The sequence below is a fragment of the Symphodus melops genome (assembly GCF_947650265.1).
Source record: "Symphodus melops genome assembly, chromosome: 6".
Lineage (NCBI taxonomy): Eukaryota > Metazoa > Chordata > Actinopteri > Labriformes > Labridae > Symphodus > Symphodus melops.
The window spans coordinates 10,825,448-10,843,611 of NC_136696.1; the positions used below are offsets into that span (position 1 = coordinate 10,825,448).

The 18,164-nt window shown below is 38.5% G+C and overlaps 1 protein-coding gene across 1 annotated transcript; it reads right to left on the bottom strand.

Moving 5' to 3' along the window:
* Positions 1 to 665: 665 nt before the first annotated feature.
* On the bottom strand, positions 666 to 18,123 carry ric8a (RIC8 guanine nucleotide exchange factor A). The gene is made up of 15 exons (XM_079345753.1): positions 18,041 to 18,123; positions 15,531 to 15,669; positions 9,955 to 10,002; positions 8,153 to 8,366; positions 7,271 to 7,404; positions 7,094 to 7,174; positions 6,160 to 6,259; positions 5,743 to 5,930; positions 5,013 to 5,107; positions 4,785 to 4,935; positions 4,002 to 4,097; positions 2,654 to 2,798; positions 2,411 to 2,555; positions 1,993 to 2,112; positions 666 to 1,309 (listed from the first exon to the last, which is right to left on the bottom strand). The coding sequence occupies exons 2-15, from the start codon at positions 15,624 to 15,626 to the stop codon at positions 1,168 to 1,170; spliced, it is 1,755 nt and encodes a 584-aa protein (XP_079201879.1). The 5' UTR covers positions 15,627 to 15,669; positions 18,041 to 18,123; the 3' UTR covers positions 666 to 1,167.
* Positions 18,124 to 18,164: the final 41 nt, after the last annotated feature.

Sequence of the window (18,164 nt, forward strand, 5' to 3'; positions counted from 1 at the left end):
ATTCAGACTGTTGACAGTGAGGTCTGTGAATGATATTGTGTAACAGAGCTGAGAAAAACTTCATGCTGTGTTGGTTTTCAAATGTAGCTTTCAAATTCTTTTGGGTTGAAATCTAAATGTCCTTAAAGTCTGAAAGACTTTCATTCATTCACGAACACATCACTTTCCCATCCTTCTGGCATGAATTGTTTGATGTCAGGTAGATGTGAGACCACAGCTAGAGTCAAAGGAGAGCCATTTAAAGAAGACATCTTTAAAAGCAGTCATCAAAATAAAATGTGGAAAAGTCTATAGTTATATACAGTGCAGTCTTATAACCAATTCTTTCATCCTCATTGTTCATCTATCCATTTATATCAATATTTGTTTCTATTGCATATAAAAATGTCTTTTTATTCCATTTTGTTATTTTTAAAGATCTAGTTTAAAAATGTCAGAGCGGCTGAACAAGAGCTTCATGGAGATCTCAAAGCAACAGTGAAGGAGTAAAAAATAAAGAAAGTGATGATAAAAGAATAAAAAAAATAAATACATTCTGACTCAATTTAAATATGTACATCAACAAAAGACAAACAAACTCACTATGTGCAACATATATATATATATATATATATATATATATATATATTCTTTTAAGATACACATATTAATAAAATATAATAATATACTGATATTTTTCTCATTCCTTTTCTTATCTTTCCTGTTTTTATGGCGCTCCTTTGACTCAGTACTCGGCTCAATGTTAGTATCTTGAGAGTTGCCTGATAAGACTGCAGTGATCATTAGTCCTCTGAAACATGCGGGTAATAAGGCCTATACAAACGCACACTACCTTTGTGAAGCAGATGAGGTTTATGTTTGTTTGATTAATGTTCTGAATCATCTTATTAATGTCCTGATATGAACGGAAATATACGTCTACACATTTATGGTGCTCTTTGAGAAGTGGTCAGCTGTTAAATACCGGTGAACTGTCCGTGAGAGGAAGGTAGACATCAAACCACTAACATGCTCCTTTAAGGTGCCTCCATGTACTCCATGCTGTCTTCATTTTTCTTGCCTCCTGTCTGATTAAGTAAGCAAGAATAGTTTGGACTGTGTGACATATGAATACCTTAAATGATTAAACAGACTTCCCCCTCCTGTCCCCTCTAAGCTTCAGCGTTTCTAAGACTCGTCTTCACTGCCTGAGTTGGTCGGCTCTTCTGGCTGGAACAGAGGATTGTTGGTGTGGTTATGCAGATCACCTGGAGTCATCTCTCGCATCTTCCCGTCCATACCGAGCTGCATTGGCTGGATCAGGTTGGTCCTGAAACAAGAAATAAATGAAATGTGATGAATTTATCAGTATAGACTGTATTGAGTCTGCTGCAGTATTTAAAACAGTGTAAGAATTAGATAATGAAAACATTTACAGTAATTGCAGTTAAAGATGATTCCTTTCTGTGTCAACTCATTCTTTAATTTTCAGTCACAAAAATACACTTTTAGAAAATACTTCATTCTTTAATGCAGCACCTTATTATTAAAGTAATGAATTATTAGGCTGCATGTGGTGCAGTGGTTAGCACTTTGGCCTCACAGCAAGAAGGTTGTTGGTTTGAATTCCCTTCTTACATGGCCTCTCTGTGCATGTCAGGGTTCTCTCACTCCGGTTCCCTCCCACAGTCCACAGAGATTCTCGTTAGTTAATTGGTGACTCTAAATTGCTTGTAGGTGTGAATTGTGTGAGTGTGGCTGGTTGTCTGTCTCCACATGTCAGTCCTGTGATTGGCTGATGAACAGTCCAGCGTCTATCCTGCCTCTCACCCAATGACAGCTGTGATCAGTGTCCAAGTTAATGTAGTTGATTAGCATTAGCAGCACCAGCACATTTTTAACATGCGTGTGTGTGTGTGTGTGTGTGTGTGTGTGTGTGTGTGTGTGTGTGTGTGTCTGTGTGTGTGTGTGTGTGTGTGTGTGTGTGTGTGTGTGGTTGCTGCTTTTATAGACCTTGACAGTTTGTCAAACATGCGAACCAGCTTCATAGCTTCATATTCCTTCTGTTCCTCCGTCATTCCCTCCATGGGGTCTGGCTGCTCTTCTTCGACAACTCCTGTTATTGGGTTTATACTGGACAGAAACAAGAGACAGAGAATTAGAGGGAGAACAGAGAAAAGCCTCATGCAGAAATCAGGTATTATTATTCTTTATTACACTGATCACAGTAAATACATCTTGATTATTTTTCAAAGTTGAAGGGAGATGTTGGTGTTCAATAGACCCATTATTGGTTTTTTGGGTTACTTATCGCTGTGGATACAAACATTGCAAACAAAAAAAGCTCCAGCTGATTGTTTGAGCTGGCAGTAGTACATCTCTCTGCATCAGACACTGTGAGTTAAGTTGACACTGTTGTATTAGTACTGACTGGGCTTTAGCCTCTCTGTACTCCTCGGTCTCAGAGTCTTCATCTTCAGAGTAGATCCCAGAGTCTCTGCCCCCCCTCAGGAGTCCTCTGGCAGCCAGCAGTCCAGCAGCATTACCGTATCCGGTGTACTTAATGAACCTTGAAACTGGACAACATACATATTATTAATATAGCAGTTTTTATGTGATTTGAAGCCATGTTTTAAGAAGCGTATTTAAATCAATGAACAGATTTTTCCTTCACCGCTTTCTTTGCAGAGAACAAACAGGAACTCAGCTGCACAGTCCTTGACATCAGTGTCGATGTGTGTCATCAGACGAACCAGTTTGTTCCTCAAGGCTCCACCCACCTCTGGTTTGTTTATCACATCACGCAGGGGGGGCAAGACCTAAACACACAGACATACATGAAACCTGAGCCACAAAAACACCTGGAGTAATCACACATCTGGCATTTCTGAAACCACTCCCTGCACTCTGTCCGCATGCACACATGAAGGGTCCGCCATGTGAAGTACTGTACGTGGAGTCGGAGTGGATTGTTAAACCCTTTTAGACTGACTTGTTGAACATCTTTCAAAAATGGAAACTCTATGAGACTACCAATACACTGTTTTATATAAGATAACATTTGATATACTGATGTTCAAGTGTCAAAGTTTACATCTCATTTATCCTTCTAGCTGTGGACATAGCACACATTTTTATTTGATTTAACCATTTTGTACAGAGACATCCATCTTGTAAAAACCTGATTTAAAAAAGTTAGATTCCTACAAAAAAGCAATGCCACCAAAAAAAAGGATTTGGATTTGTAAAGAGTCTGTCTCACTGTTATTTATGTAGCTATTAGTGACATGAAACCATGGTAACATAACGTTCCTATTTTCCATGGGGGTGAGGGGAGTTGGTCCTAAGGCTTGCTGCTGTTTCTAATCAGGAAAACTTAATGAAAGGTGCTTCAGCTTTGAGTGTCACTTCCAAAGAAGTCTCTGTGACAGAGGTTGTGTAAGAAATCCCACACTCATTTATATGTCATGGACAGTGCACCCATTTAGCAACATTAAAACATTAAAACTACCCGCGACTGCTGAGATAATAATAATGATAATAGCAAACATTATACTGACTTTATTTTCATATATAAAAGTTCACCTTAATGAATTATTATATAATATTTCATTTTTAATCAATAAAGAGATCAATGTATTAGTGCATGCACAGACTACGGTCTTGTTCCTGCATCAGCATTAAGATATACTGACATTAATCTCTTTAAAGTTCTTTATCCTTTATTATAACTGTTTCTAGATTTCAGAAAAAATGCCACCAAATATTTACTTTTCAATGTTTCTGTTTCTATGTTCATGCTGGTCGCCCCTCTTGTCCATCTGAGAGCCATTTAACACCACCGCTCGTCCATATTTTACAATGGATTGCGGGATGCAATGAGTTGACTATATAGGGTATGATAATGCTTACTTATGCATTCAGACACACCTTCAAAACAGCATATTCACTATACAGTGAGAGTGTGAGTTGGGTGGGACAGGTTAGAGAAAGGCCTTGCTTTTTCTCAGTCCAGTGCTGACCTTTGACCTGAGGAACTTCCTGGTCTCTCTGTGGATGCGGGCACTCTCCGTCAGCAGGTTCAGGCAGGGGAGGAGGGTCTCCTTCAGCTTATGTCCCTGCAAAACGGACAAACAAACGTGTATCATTTCACCAGCTTGACTGAAATAGTAAGTGACTTTCATCAAACACATCCACGTACGTGTCGGAAAAATGTAATAATCCAGAATGTACAAAGGTTGATGACATGATGATATGATTACAGTCCTACTACTGAACTGTTTAATCTTATTCAGCCACACATTTTCAGAAATATGTATAATTTCGTTATCAGATATGAGCTGATTTGAATAGTTATGTGTAACAAAGAAAGTCATTCATTAAAAAAAGCAGCTTAACATACTGTATAAAGCACTTTTTGTCCATGCTGTCTGAAAATGTATATTTGTGATCAGAGGGACGCAACATCTCTCCATCTGATCCTTTTGAATGTTCTTATTTTTGCGCTCTCCCATACATTCACGACATCACATTAATGTGTGGTTAATGAAAACCCTGTAAATGTAAAGTTTCTGTGAGCTTCCTCTTGTGTTTTAAGAGGAGTCAATTTGCAACAGTTAACAAACAGCTCCCTCTAGTGACGAAGATTAGTCTCAGATTATGCATCGCCATTATTTGACTGCTTGTTACTCCAAAAAGTATCAATTTTAATCTACTGCACTGTAACCATTGTTTCATTTTATTCATGCTTTTTTTCTTATTACTCTGTCTCATAGAAACACCCACAACACTGAAGCTTCTCTTACCCGGTCCAGTCTTTTCTCCATGAAGCCCATCAGCATGTTGACAGCGTCCATGTTCACCCCCATGTACTCAATGGAGCCGTGTTGCACTTTAGGCATCAACAGGACATCCAAACATGTCAGAGGGAGGTTACCTAGCAGGTTGACAGTATGGCTGAGGAAAAGAGAGCAGCTTGTGTTAATGTCATTCCAAGCAGACACACAGGTAAAGCATGTGTCCTGCGTTACTACCTGTGAAACTCCTCAACGCGTTCCTCTCCTTCTGCCTGGCTCATCAAACAGTGTCTCAGTATGGCACCTAAATGTCTGTACTCTGCGGCCTCCTCCTGCACACAAACACATCACACAACAAGCTTTACGGACGACCCTCATCAGTGTTATTCTGTTAGTGCGACACATTTTTATTTCATACATGTGTAACAGGAAGATAGAGGAAGAAAAAACCATCGTCATTGACGATGGCATCACAAATTGGGTGCACTCTTCTTCAGCGAACCAATTCAACTGCCTTTTATAAAAAAGGTACACATAACTAGATACAGTAAAACAGTAAAAAGACAAAGGACAAAATTACATAATCAACACGGTGACAATGCAAGATGCACCAAATACACTATTCATAAAGGAACGACCAGTCATGATCATTGACTGAGGCTCACAGCAGCTTGCATCAAAATAAAAGTAAAGTGCAGAATCCACTCAATACAAGCAGCATTAGATGTACATCAATAGAATAATATTCAAAAGAGCAAGAAGAGTAGAAGATAAGATGTCTTCCTTTTATTTGTGACAACATTCCTAGAATTATGATGTTTACATTTTAAACAATCATTTATATGGTAGCAGTGATTTTGTAGAAAATCTTTAACTGAAAGTAAAAACTGAAAAAAAAAAAAACCCCGTAATATTGCTATGAACAAAGACAAAACATGAAGGGTGACTGGGTCATTTTCTTCAGTACCTCGTCAACCTTGCGCTTGGCTGTGTCAAATGTGATATTGAATAGTATCTTCAGACTTTCCATGGCAAGTTCTGTCTGCTCTCTGCTCAGCAGAGGCATTTCTTCAGGTGGGACTCCCTCAAACCCGGCCCGGGCTGTCTCCAGTGAATCCGGCCAACAGAGACCAAGAGTGGCATCTAACTGATTACCTGGAAAAATAACAGGAAAGATGTCATCTTTTAACTTAGCCTAAGTATGTGATAACGCTTCCCAGGCCCATTTTAAAGCTGTAATATAGGTGGTTTGACTTAAGAACATCCTAGGCTTTACAAACATTAGTGAACTAGTGGGTTAGTTTTGTCTCAGTGTTAGTTACCCTTTGAGACTACTAACCTACAGAGCTGAGGTATGTCAATTGGTTCAGAGGAGATCATTTACCTAGCAGCCTGATGCCGTGAAGCTCCTGAGCCAGCTGTGCCCTTGTGTCCACTCTCAAAGCCGTCAGCAGGAAGGTCAGACGGAGGTCAAAGAACCGCACCTGGACAACAAAATCCAACACATGAAGGACATCTTTCAACATGCACTATCAGACCTCTGCGGATGATCCGTGGACAAACTTCCAGTCAGCTCCAAAGATGTGTGACATGGGCCACAGACAGGGCTGGTCGAAACAAACATCACCCCAAGTGTGGTTTTTCGGCATAGCAATGTATATTCTCTTCAACATTTTCATAATGGCATAAATTCTTATTTTTAGAGTTCTCTGCTAGCTGTAAACATGTGACTTTATCTCAAAGGTTTTGTCAAACTGAAAAAACGGTTGTAAAGACCCTCACAGAGGAGAGGAAAAACAACACACTGAACTTTTACCATAACTCCAATGCTCTTTATATTTCCTGTTCCCTGTTTTTAAGCTGCTGTAACACCCACATTTCCCTCATTGGGGGTTCAATAAAGTTTATCCTTATCCTTGTCACACTGGTATCTTAATTTAGAAACTTTAATGATACACTGCCTGTTTTAGTGATACCAGGTCTTTATATTGTTTGGATTGCAACAGCAGAGACATTTTGGTTTTATTATCAACACAATTAAACACATTTGTGTTCAAACATGTTTAAACTGAAAGTAAAGAAGGAGTCTTCGGAGTTATCATCTCAGTCTGTCTTTCACCTAAGTCTCACTACAATACACCTCAACAAAATGACCACGAGACACAACTAAAATAAATACAGAGACTGAAGTTATGAATCATTTCAGGATCTATCTGCTTTAAGGCAGAACATTAACCTCAAATAGGTAAATACATGTTTTTGTCAGGCTAACACTTCTGCTTATTCAAACATCAACAAAGAGATCCTGGTCTCCATACCTCATGGTTCCAGGTGGGATCGTGACTCTGCTTTAACCTCTCTGCCACACCCTTTATCAGCTGCAAATCTTCTGCCACCACCTGCAATCCATCCATTACACATCCAACAATGCATTATTCAATAAATCCAGCCAAACATTAATTGGTACATTCATAAATGTAGTTCTGCATACTGACCTGCCCTGTGTGGTTGTGCAGCAGGATGTTACAGATGGACTTAAGAGCCTCAGCAATTACTTCCTGGTCGGCGTTTTCTGAGGGTTGAGAGACTTTCTTTAACACCTCCTCTTCTTCCCTTCCCTCACCCTCCTCTGGGAGGAGAAAGGAAAACAAAGTAGAGCCATACATTCAACCTATATTTATAACATTTTTGGTCAAAAAAGTGCAAAGTGACTCATTCTTTCTTTGTTCCTTTGGGACGTAAAAAGAGAAATCTCTCTCAGTGTTCAGAGAATCCCAAAGCTGAATCAAGATACAATCCATGAGGTATAATTAAATCGCACAGTTTGGGCAATCTGTCCACTTCTAACCTAGTTTTCCAAACAAATAACAGTAGACTACATGAGAAGTGAATGCCTATTTAGAAGTGTCCTGAACCTTCCTTCTCTCTTACAGGAATACTGCAGCTTTATGTAAGTCGGATTGTGTGTAAACTTCTTGGAAATGACTCTACTTCACTCTGTACACTCACTATAAACTTTCTGCTGAGTTTATGGTCTCCCTTTTTTGGAATACTTTAGAATAGGAAATTTCATTTTGTCGTTTTGATCCTATTAAAGTAAAAGAGAAAATAAGGAGGTTTGTTTTGAGGCACTGAAACCAAATACAATGCTGTTCAAGGACAAAAACAAAACAAGACAAGACAAGAAACAAAAACTGTTTTTTTTGTTTCTTTTTTTAAATGTGTAAAACAGGATACAAATGTTTGATTAATTGAGGAGACATGCTTCAAACTCAGTAAGTGTCATTTACTGAGAAATGTTGTATTTGAAAAACGGGCGATTCAAGGGTCTTTGATGGGAGAAACACCGAAACAGGAGCAGCACAATGGGAATTTACCTTGGCCCTCCACCTGCTGGGTGCACTCAGATATGGCAGAACTTTCAACAGAAATGCCGGCGTAGCGGGCCAGCGTGGACATGGCAGAGTGGCTGATGAAAGGATTCAGGCAGTTTTTGTCTCTGGACAGGATTCGAACTGTTTCTAAGCAGGCCAGCTGACAGGAAGGCTGCAAATCCCTGTTCAGGAAACCAAGCACCAATTCCCCCAGACGCTGTGACACAGAAAATATATCAGGTTAGACCATAATGTATTCATCACATTGTATGTTGTCATTTTTGTGTTTTGTTACTTATATGGCACACAAGATTTGATGCAAAGTGCATAATTCTGTTTCTGTTCTGTAAGCAACATTGCTAACATCATGGGACTACACATCACAAACACTGTGAAGAACAGTTTATGTAAACTTCAACGCTTACATAAACTCCCTCTCCCAAGCACTGTGTGAAACTATGCTATGTTCAGTTTTAATAATATAAAACAACTGCAATACAAAATAAAACATTTTCAGCAGTTATGAGTCTGGGAGTTTTAATCTTGACGTGGTGCATACTTTTCTCTGCAGCAGGAGCAGTGTACTTCCACTGTAAAAGCTGCATCTAATCTGTTCCCTGTCTCAGTATTTTACGTACATCATGAATTATCTATGACACAGAAGTCCTTTGAGAGGGAATATGAATCTTAAAATAGGACTTTGTGAATCTCCAATACCTGGCGACTCTGTCGGTAAAGGAACATTTTAAACATTTTCAGGATCACCTGTGATTCCTGGCTGATGTTGAGCCCAGATGCAGGTAACTTGACACTGATAAATGTCTGCTGAGCTGTCTTGCATAATGTCTTCCTGCAGTGCAGATGTATGCCGAGTGTGTGCACATGGCTGTAGGATAATGAAGACACGCAAAGGCACATAAGCTGCACCTGAACTAATCTTAACGCTGAAAGATACTTAGTGAGCCGTTTTGCCTTTAGACTCCAACCAGTGGACTCACACTGTGTAACTCTTCACGTTCTCTTCACTGAAAGGGCACCTGGAGGACACTTTAACACATTTTTATGGTTAGGCCTGAACAGGTACTTTTCATTTTTTGACTTTCATACAAGGGAAGAGGGTTAGTCTCCTGACCCAGGCAAACATGACAGTTTAGACTCACAACTTTTTTAGCTTTCTTTACTTAAATAAAGTACGTAGATGTTTTGGGGGGGGGGGGGGGGGGGGTTGGGTGGTAAAAACAATAGACTATCTTTCTCTAGCTTTCTTGATTTGGCTGGTTTGTGAAGTTGTGTTTTTTTGGGTGGGATTTGTTGATGCCACTTTAATACTTTGCATCAACTATTGCATTTGTTCCCAATCTAGGGTCCAGGCCCCACTCAGGGGTGCACCAAAGATCTCAGGGGTTTCATTTATTTTTATTTTATTATTATTATTATTATTTATTTTGGTCTAGCAGTTTTATGATTTACGTTATAATTTTCCTCGGACCCGCACTACGTTTGGTGAAAGTGCCTTTAAATCTTTGCACCCTCGTCATGGGGTAAGCTACAGGAACACCTTAAACTGGAATCCCAAATCACCATGATCGATTTCAAAGGAAGGATTAAGGACTATTTGACCACAGTGTGTACATGTCTGGTTGCTCAGAACTGACTTGCTTGTTTTATTGTGTTTTGTGCCTTGCATTTTATTTTAAATGTGACATTTTGCTGCTTTCTTGGCCAGGATTCACTTGGAAAAGAGGTTTTTGATGTCAATGGGAATATTCCTGATTAAAATGTTGAGATTGAAGAGTAAGTAATACCTCTCTGTCCTGCTCCTCCTCGGCGCTGAATGTGAAGCACTGGTTCATCTAAAGGAAGGAAAAGGCACATTAAAAAAAGAAAAGCCAAAATACAAACAGCATAAACATGAAGGAGAAGAAGAGAATAAGCAACACACAAGGAACACATTTTGCTGCAAATCTTGATGGTCATTAAATCAATACGACAGGACATTCATTGTTTGTTAAAAATCTTAAACGACGCCATCAAACTACACAGATTCTGATCTTCATACAAGCGACTGAAGTTCACAAACCTACCAGACAGCAGTTTATGGCAAACAACATTTGATTTTGGGAGGCTTTGCCCCAAGGTTTTGTTGAGAAATCTAGCAGACAACATTTCTTCTAAACATGTCAGCTGACAGTGCATCACAACTCTGACACAGGCAGGACTTGACCTAACGACAACTTGCCTCAATTTCCCACTTGAACACATTTTTACTGGTTCTTAAAACAACATTTTACTCTTTAACTTTTTTTTTTAAACCAGAGCCAAACAAAAAGCATTAAACAAGTCTAATTAACTGTTGCTTTGTTTTTCTGGTTCAGTTGGTGTCAGCAGACCACACATTTACACAAACATTTATAAATATATTTTGGAATTCAGTTTTCTGACCACCTGCCACCAGAAATATATAGGCATGAATTCTGAGTTGTTCCGTGCCAAATATTCACTTTGCTTTATGTCTAGTTTGCATGTGTATCAGAGACATAAAGGAAGATGTGCTTATTGCTGTTTGAAACAAATCTGGTGACAGTCGAGTGTTATGAGCCAAAAAAAACACAGATCAGCTAAAAAGATTTTAAAAATGCAAACATGTAGATACCAATTTGTATTTGTATTTTTATTTGTAATTTGTATTGTTTTTTCTTGAAACCGACCAACCAACAATTGTCCAGGTAAAGACTTGATATTGATATGCATGATACTGAGGAGTATGTGATTTGCAAATCATTATTTTGGCATAAACTGAGATGATCATGGTCAAACCTGGCCATTATACTGAGGCCTCCATCAAACAGGGAAAAAAAGGGGGGGGTTCAGAAATGTACAAATGTTGTTTAGTCAAGGGTGGCCTCTGTTTTATATATATATATATATATATATATATAGAGAGAGAGAGAGAGAGAGAGAGAGAGAGAGAGAGAGAGAGAGAGAGAGCGGGGGGGGGGGTTCTTAGAATGAATAAGAGCAGACTAAATACAGCGGAGAAACACCTGAACATACTGGAGCAGGTTTATAAGTAAAGAAAGACGATGCAGATTAAGAAGCAGAGTCTCTGCAGCACTAAGCTCCTCTTCTCCGAGAGCTCTGAGCTACAGTAGGATTTGATGGGCCCGTGGAAGACTATTTGTGTATCACTGAATCTAATCCTATTGCCTTCATGATCGACTCCCACACAGCTAAAAGTCTCTGAGGCTGAGAAAACCATACAGCGGGACGACTCACCTGGTGCTAGCAGACGCTTAGAGGCAAATGAAGCACTCAAAGTAAACTTTCTTTGGGACTGAAGGCTCTATTTTCCTACACATCTCTGACAATGTAAACACAGCTCACTCTCTGTCATGACAAAGGTTGGAAATCCTGTGGTCAATAGTTTTGCATATTGATACATCTTTTTAAGTTATATATCACATAATGTGGAGATCAGTACCTGCCTCAATCTTATAAATATGTCATAAACTTGAATTTGCTATGGATCCTTAAATCAATGTAAATATTTCAAATAACACCTTTTTGGTGGGATCATCACTACAATTTTGCAGACATGTTCTATTCCATGTTGGTCTGCATCTACTGTACATGTAAACCAAAAAATATAATGCTGAGCCTCAGGAAACACTGTGACCTTCGTTGTTAATAAGATGAAGCATATAGCTGTTGCGATGGTTACACAGGGTTATTACTGAAGGCGCCTGGCTGAGCTCTGAGTGGGAACTGAAGTTTAATTAGATGCAGGATGTCTCATTGATCTGTGCGACCTATGTTCAATGTGTTTTTTCTCTTCTTCAAACTCTTTTTTCCTATTGCAGTTTCGACCTATGTAAAATATGAGTGGAAGTCTGACGTTCACAAAAGCAGCAATGTTGCTCAAGCTATATTCCAAGGTCATATGCTTGTTTCTCAAAATGAACAAGACAAATTCGAGGATAGCAGTTTTTTTAGCAAGTGGCAACCTCCTATCTTGAAAATTAAAGCCGATGTTGAAGAGCAAAATCCTGAGCAAGACTGGCTGCAGACGCACCAGCAGTCTGTTTTACAGCAGAAAGTAACATGTTTACAGACTCGATCAAAAACAAAATAGGTCTGATTGGCTCATGTCTTTGTCGACACACTGTGTTTTGAAACTCATCCGTTTTGATTTTCTGAAGGCTTTACTTTATTTTCAATAAGGCTGACCTGATTAAGCAGGCAGCTGCGATATAACAGTTTGTCAAGAGGCTTAAAACCTGCCTCACCTCCAGCTCTTAACCTGTCTTAAGTTGACTGAAAGGGCGAGATAGCATTTCCAGCATGGCAGCTGTCGTGTCCTTTCTGTAGAGACGTTTCCACTAGACTCGTGTGTATGTATCTTAATAATCCACCAATGCTAGAAATGTGCAATGTACCTAAAGTATATACAAATAAAAACTGAGTTTTAGAGGTAAACTCACTAAATCTTAAAGGCAGAGTCGTACGAGGAGAGTTCTTATCAGTGTGAGAGAGAGTCCAGAAAATCCCAGCAGCACAAAGAACCAAGGTCACTGCACCTGGCAACATAAGAGTCTGGGGAAGAAATCTAAATTCCCAGCAACAGAAAAGGCCAAGCTCACCGCACTATTAAACAGTCACATCTAAAAGACTGACATATGAACAGAGCACCAATGGAATGAAGCTAAACAAGTGTGGATGAAAGGAAATAAGGCATGTGGAGGCTTCTTGTCATGCCTACAATTAGCACTATATAAAGAGGATGGTCTGTCATATGTGTCAGTTCTTGTAAACTCACTGCTTGAGGATTCTGTAAAGATGAATAAAGCTTTTTGTGCTCAACTTATGGTCTCTTTAAGATGGATTCACCGTAGTAAATAAATAGCTTTCAGCACAGGTTTGAGCATTTCTGAGTAACGCCTCATTTATTTATCGTCACTGACTGGCTGTCAACAATGCAACAATAGGATAACTTCTCTGTATGTGCGCACACATACTTAATATCTAATATCATCTACTAACATGGTTGAATTGTATCTCTGTTTTTAATGTTTTCATAACAAAAGTTTTTAATAAGCGTTATGGTGTTGTTGTTTCCACTTAGGCTGTGGTTTCTGCTGTTGCCTCACAGCGAGGAGGTTCCTGCTTTGAATCTACATTAGACAGGAGCTTCTCGGTGTGGAGTTTGCACGTTCTTCCTGTGCCTGCGTGGGTTCTCTCTGGGTACACCAGCTTTCTCCCATAGTCCACAGAGAGGCTCCTTAGGTTAATTGGTGACTCTAAATGGCCTGTTGGTGTGAATGTGTCTAATTGTCTGTCTGTATGTGTCAGCTGTGATTGACCCGCAACCCAATATGAAACCACGCGACCCCGAATGAAAAAAGTGGTATGGATAATGGATGGAGGGATCTTTGAACTCAAAGCTGTGAGGAACTTTTTGTTGACATGGATTTTGCAGCCCCTCATGGACAAAGTGGTATGATTGATCCTTCTGATCTTATACATGTGTAGGTAGTGGGGGTTTTTTTGGCAAATGTTATGTTCTGTTTAGCAGTCAAACATGTCACACACTCTGAATCTTTGCTGTGAACATGTTAAAGAAACTTCTTCGGTGGTCGGGACATACTGTATGGAGCAGCCTTAAAAGTGTACAATGTAGATTAGGTCTTGAAATTTGAAAGTTGGAGAAGTAAAACAATACTGTGCTGTTTTTTTGTTGTTTTTTTTTAAATGCACAAATGTTATTCAAAGGAAAAAATGGGTCCCTGAACACTGTTTGGAACTAAAAAGCTTCAAGGAGAGTTACGGTTTTCCTGTTGTGGGCAAACATTGTTTCAGGGACCACATTTTCCTCTGAGGACAATTTGTGTATAGAGTTATAAACATATACAACATAATATGTACACTTCTCCAACTTTCACATTTCTTTGACAAAACTACATAGCGCACCTTTTACAACAGTAAACACATTTGTCCCCATTCATCTGGCGAACTTTCCTGGGACCTCCCACACTCCTTGAACCCGTGGCAAAGAACTTCTTTCTTTTAATTGCATTAGCAAATGGCTGCCATTTTGACATTTTACCTGTGAGTTATAAAACTCTCACGTTAATGTGAACCACAGGAGCGACTAAAGCTCTCTAAACCATGATGACTATATTTAACATTAAGTTCCGTTTTCAAACATCTTCAACCAAATATAAGCTGAATTGTTGCTTTTTCATCACATCTTCAGAATTAAGCAAGGGTTTTGGTAAAGACCTGAATTACAAAAACAGGATAATGATTAATGACAGTTATAGTTTCTGTGTTCACTGGGTTTTTCCAAAATTCATAGAGCTAAAAAAAAAGACAAGTTAAAGGCGTTTAAGTAGCTGGTTAAGAGCATACCACATGCGTGGGCTGATTCCTCATTGCAGTGGTGCAGGTTACATTCTGACTCGGGCTGTAAAACTTTGGTTTGAATAAACTGCATTTTCTGAGTCATCACAAAACGAAAATATGCGACAACATCACACACTGCAATGAAATGTGATAAAGAGGAGCCATGCATTCATACTGAGAAGGTGAACATTTGAACAATCAAAGGAAGCTCTGGATGTAAGTCAGGCCTTAAGTCAGACCCAGGTCCTTTGCACTTTGCCTTTCTCCTTCTGATTATTGTTCCAGTCTGTCTCCTATCTGTTAGCATCTGAAATAAATAAGGCAACATCCATAAAAAAACACACCTAGTTATTTTTTTACGCCTCATCTGTGTTATGTACACATGATATTGGAAGACGTACTTGACAACTTTTTCCAAGATTATTTCTATCTGAGTTGGTCTCAGAGAGAGAGAGACAGTGTCTGGCCTTACAACGCGATAAAGACCAGAGGTGACTGACAAATTGCACCTCACAGTGGTTTTAATACTCAAATGAAAAGGAAAAATGTAACCTCACGTTTGTAAATAGCTTTATAAACTAATAGTAGCCTATGTCAGGGTTGTGCTTAAAGCTTGTTTTGCTGCCCCCAAGTGGCAAGAACTATAGTGCAGCTTTAATAGTGGTTTAGTTAAAAACATTCAGTTTAATTTTGAAATCTTCAGTCTTCTCTCGTAGGTTTATCATAAATAATCAACTGTTAATCCAGGGCAAATTGTGAAATATAATTAGCTGCAGGACACTCATTTTGGTTAGGATAATGCTTATTATTTAAGGTGAGGCTTTCTATCCAGATGATCTAATAATTATGATCTAAAGTGTGCTTATAGCCGACCTGAAGGTTTTTTTTTCTTTATTTTTTTTTTGTTTTACCTTGAGGTAATTAGAAAATGATGACACAATTTATGTTTGATAAACAGCACTGTTCTAATGATGTTTACCTCCTTGTTGTAGCTCTGCAGTGCTGTCAGAGCAGCGTCCTGCTCCCCCGTCTCCATTTGCTCAATGGTGACATTTAAATCCATCTTCATCGCCATTAAACTCTGTAGTGTCCTCCTGAATCACCGTCACTCCAGGAGCCTGTGTGAGTATGATTGTGCGTCACTTTGACACTCACATATACAGTCCACGCGATGGTTTGTCTCCACCCACAGCTGACTGCATGCTGTCTGAACCCCGACCAGCCGGCGAGAGGCGATTAACCGAGAGGATTACTGCGAGTCAAGAGCTGCGTTCAGGTGTCACAGGGATAGACGGACGGAAGGAAGTGCAATTCCTTCTCCGTTTTCACAATAATAACAAAGGGTTTGCCTTGATTTTTAAAGAATATATATTAGACATTTTCAATATTGTATACAGTAAAAAAAATGGCCATAATTTCATTTGTACAATTAGAAATTATTCTTCACCAACAAATAAAAACATATTTTGAGGTGGTAAAACAAATTAGGTTTGTTGTGAGTCATTTTTAAGGACAAATACGAAATCATAAACCAATTGTGAAGGATGAAGACAAAATCAAAGTAATCAGTCACTATTTATGAATAATTACGTCCACATTCAACATCAAAACTACATCAAAACAATTATCAAGCAGAGTAAAGTTTTGATAATTCATTATTTTCACATAAACCATAATGCTGTCTTAAATCAAATGTTTGACTAATTAACATATTTCAGCTAATGTATTAGATTTTTTTTTATCCAAATAGGATACAAATACATGAATGGGAGGAAAGTAAACTGTACAAAGTGTACACACTTCATGGAAGTCTCTTAAGTATATGCTTGTAAATACCCACCTACACCTACTGTTTTATAAATGCCACATGATAATTAAGCCTATTCTATGTAAAAATGTTTACGTGACCCAGTATCCTCTGTTTGCATAAACTCAGCAGATTTTCTCCTATACCAAAACAAATTTCACCATTGTCTATGAATGTCAAGCATTCACTTCCAGTCATGAAATTTTATGTAATTTACTGTAGACCAATGCACTTCGAGTCTCTTGAGCAACGATTTCGTCAATTTAAGTTGAACTGTTTTAAGAACAAAACAATTTTGATAAATTACGAACATTGAAAGGTGTGATAGTAGTATCACAGCTCTGATACAAGAGAAGATTTTAAAGTCGATTTTTAACAGATAAAAAACAGTAAGTAACTTCAGTAGGCTATTTGTTAATATTTATTTATACATACATACATACACACACACACACACACACACACACACACACACACACACACACACACACACACACACACATGCATACATACATACAACATTTACACATATACTGTATATATAAGATTTTGTATTGAATTATATGTTTTCTTGCTTGTGTATACTAATTTCAAGAACCATGAAATTTAAGTAGTAAGAGCCTTTTCATCACAACATACCTGCACATTTTGTGTCGTGCCCAATTCAGGGGAATAACATCCTCAGGTATATCGTTTTTTAAAAAGGTTAAAATGTTCCTCATAATGTTCTGTATACAAGTCTGTGATCACTTTAAAAATGAATACAAATGTGTCATAGACCACACACTGAGTCCATTAAGAATCAAATGTTGATGGCCCTGGGAATTGCATTATAACTTTGAGTGTATGTACGGCCATTGGTGTAATTGTGTTGGACTTCAGTCCTCTTGCTACAAGTATGTTGCTGCGACTATAAGATGTGAAACACAACGCTTACTCAGAAGACGTTCTGTAAGGTTTTAGCTCATCAGATGTCCAACCTCTAGAATGTCCTTAAATAACACACTATAACTACTGAGAGAACACTTTACTAATGATTTGAACTACTACCTTGAAAATGTGAGAATGCAGAAGCACCTCAATATCCATAAAAGAAAAGACTCTATTTGCTGGTGTTTTTGGATGGACTTTAAGGCACATTTAACCACACAGATAAAAATAGACTAAATGGTGTGTTGCAGTAATTTAATGAAGTACACCTCTACTATGCAATATTAAGAAGTTAAAAAGATCTTTCATCATTTAGTTTAAGAAGCTTCATTTTTCAGTTCTGTTGATGTTGTGGGAATAATAAAACATATCCCCAAAACCCATTGTACAAGTGTATAGCCTACTTGTTTAGCATGACAAAAAAAGATATTGTGTTTGTGTACAATGGTACATTTATAAATTGTGTAAACATTTCCACTTTCCTGTATCCAGAACCTTTAGTGAAAAAGGCGTTTCTTGTAGGGCTCGGGTGTGCTCATACTAACGCGTCTGTTCGATTTATTATATATAGCAAAACGTGCGAGCGGGGTTAACTGCTTTATAACCGCGTACGCCGAACATATGCGGTTATAAAGCAATTATTATATAATCTAACACATGTACATTAATTTGAGTAACAAGTAAGATTTGCTTAAAACATACATTGACAAACCAGTATAAACTCCGCTCTTCCGGTTCACATGATAATATACCTTGCTCAAACGACACCATGAAGTGACACACTCCAATGGCCAATGGAAACTCGAGACCTGGTTTGAGTGATGGGCCGAAAGCCAATCGCTGAGCTCCAACAGTTTGAGTGACAGGAGCTGTGGC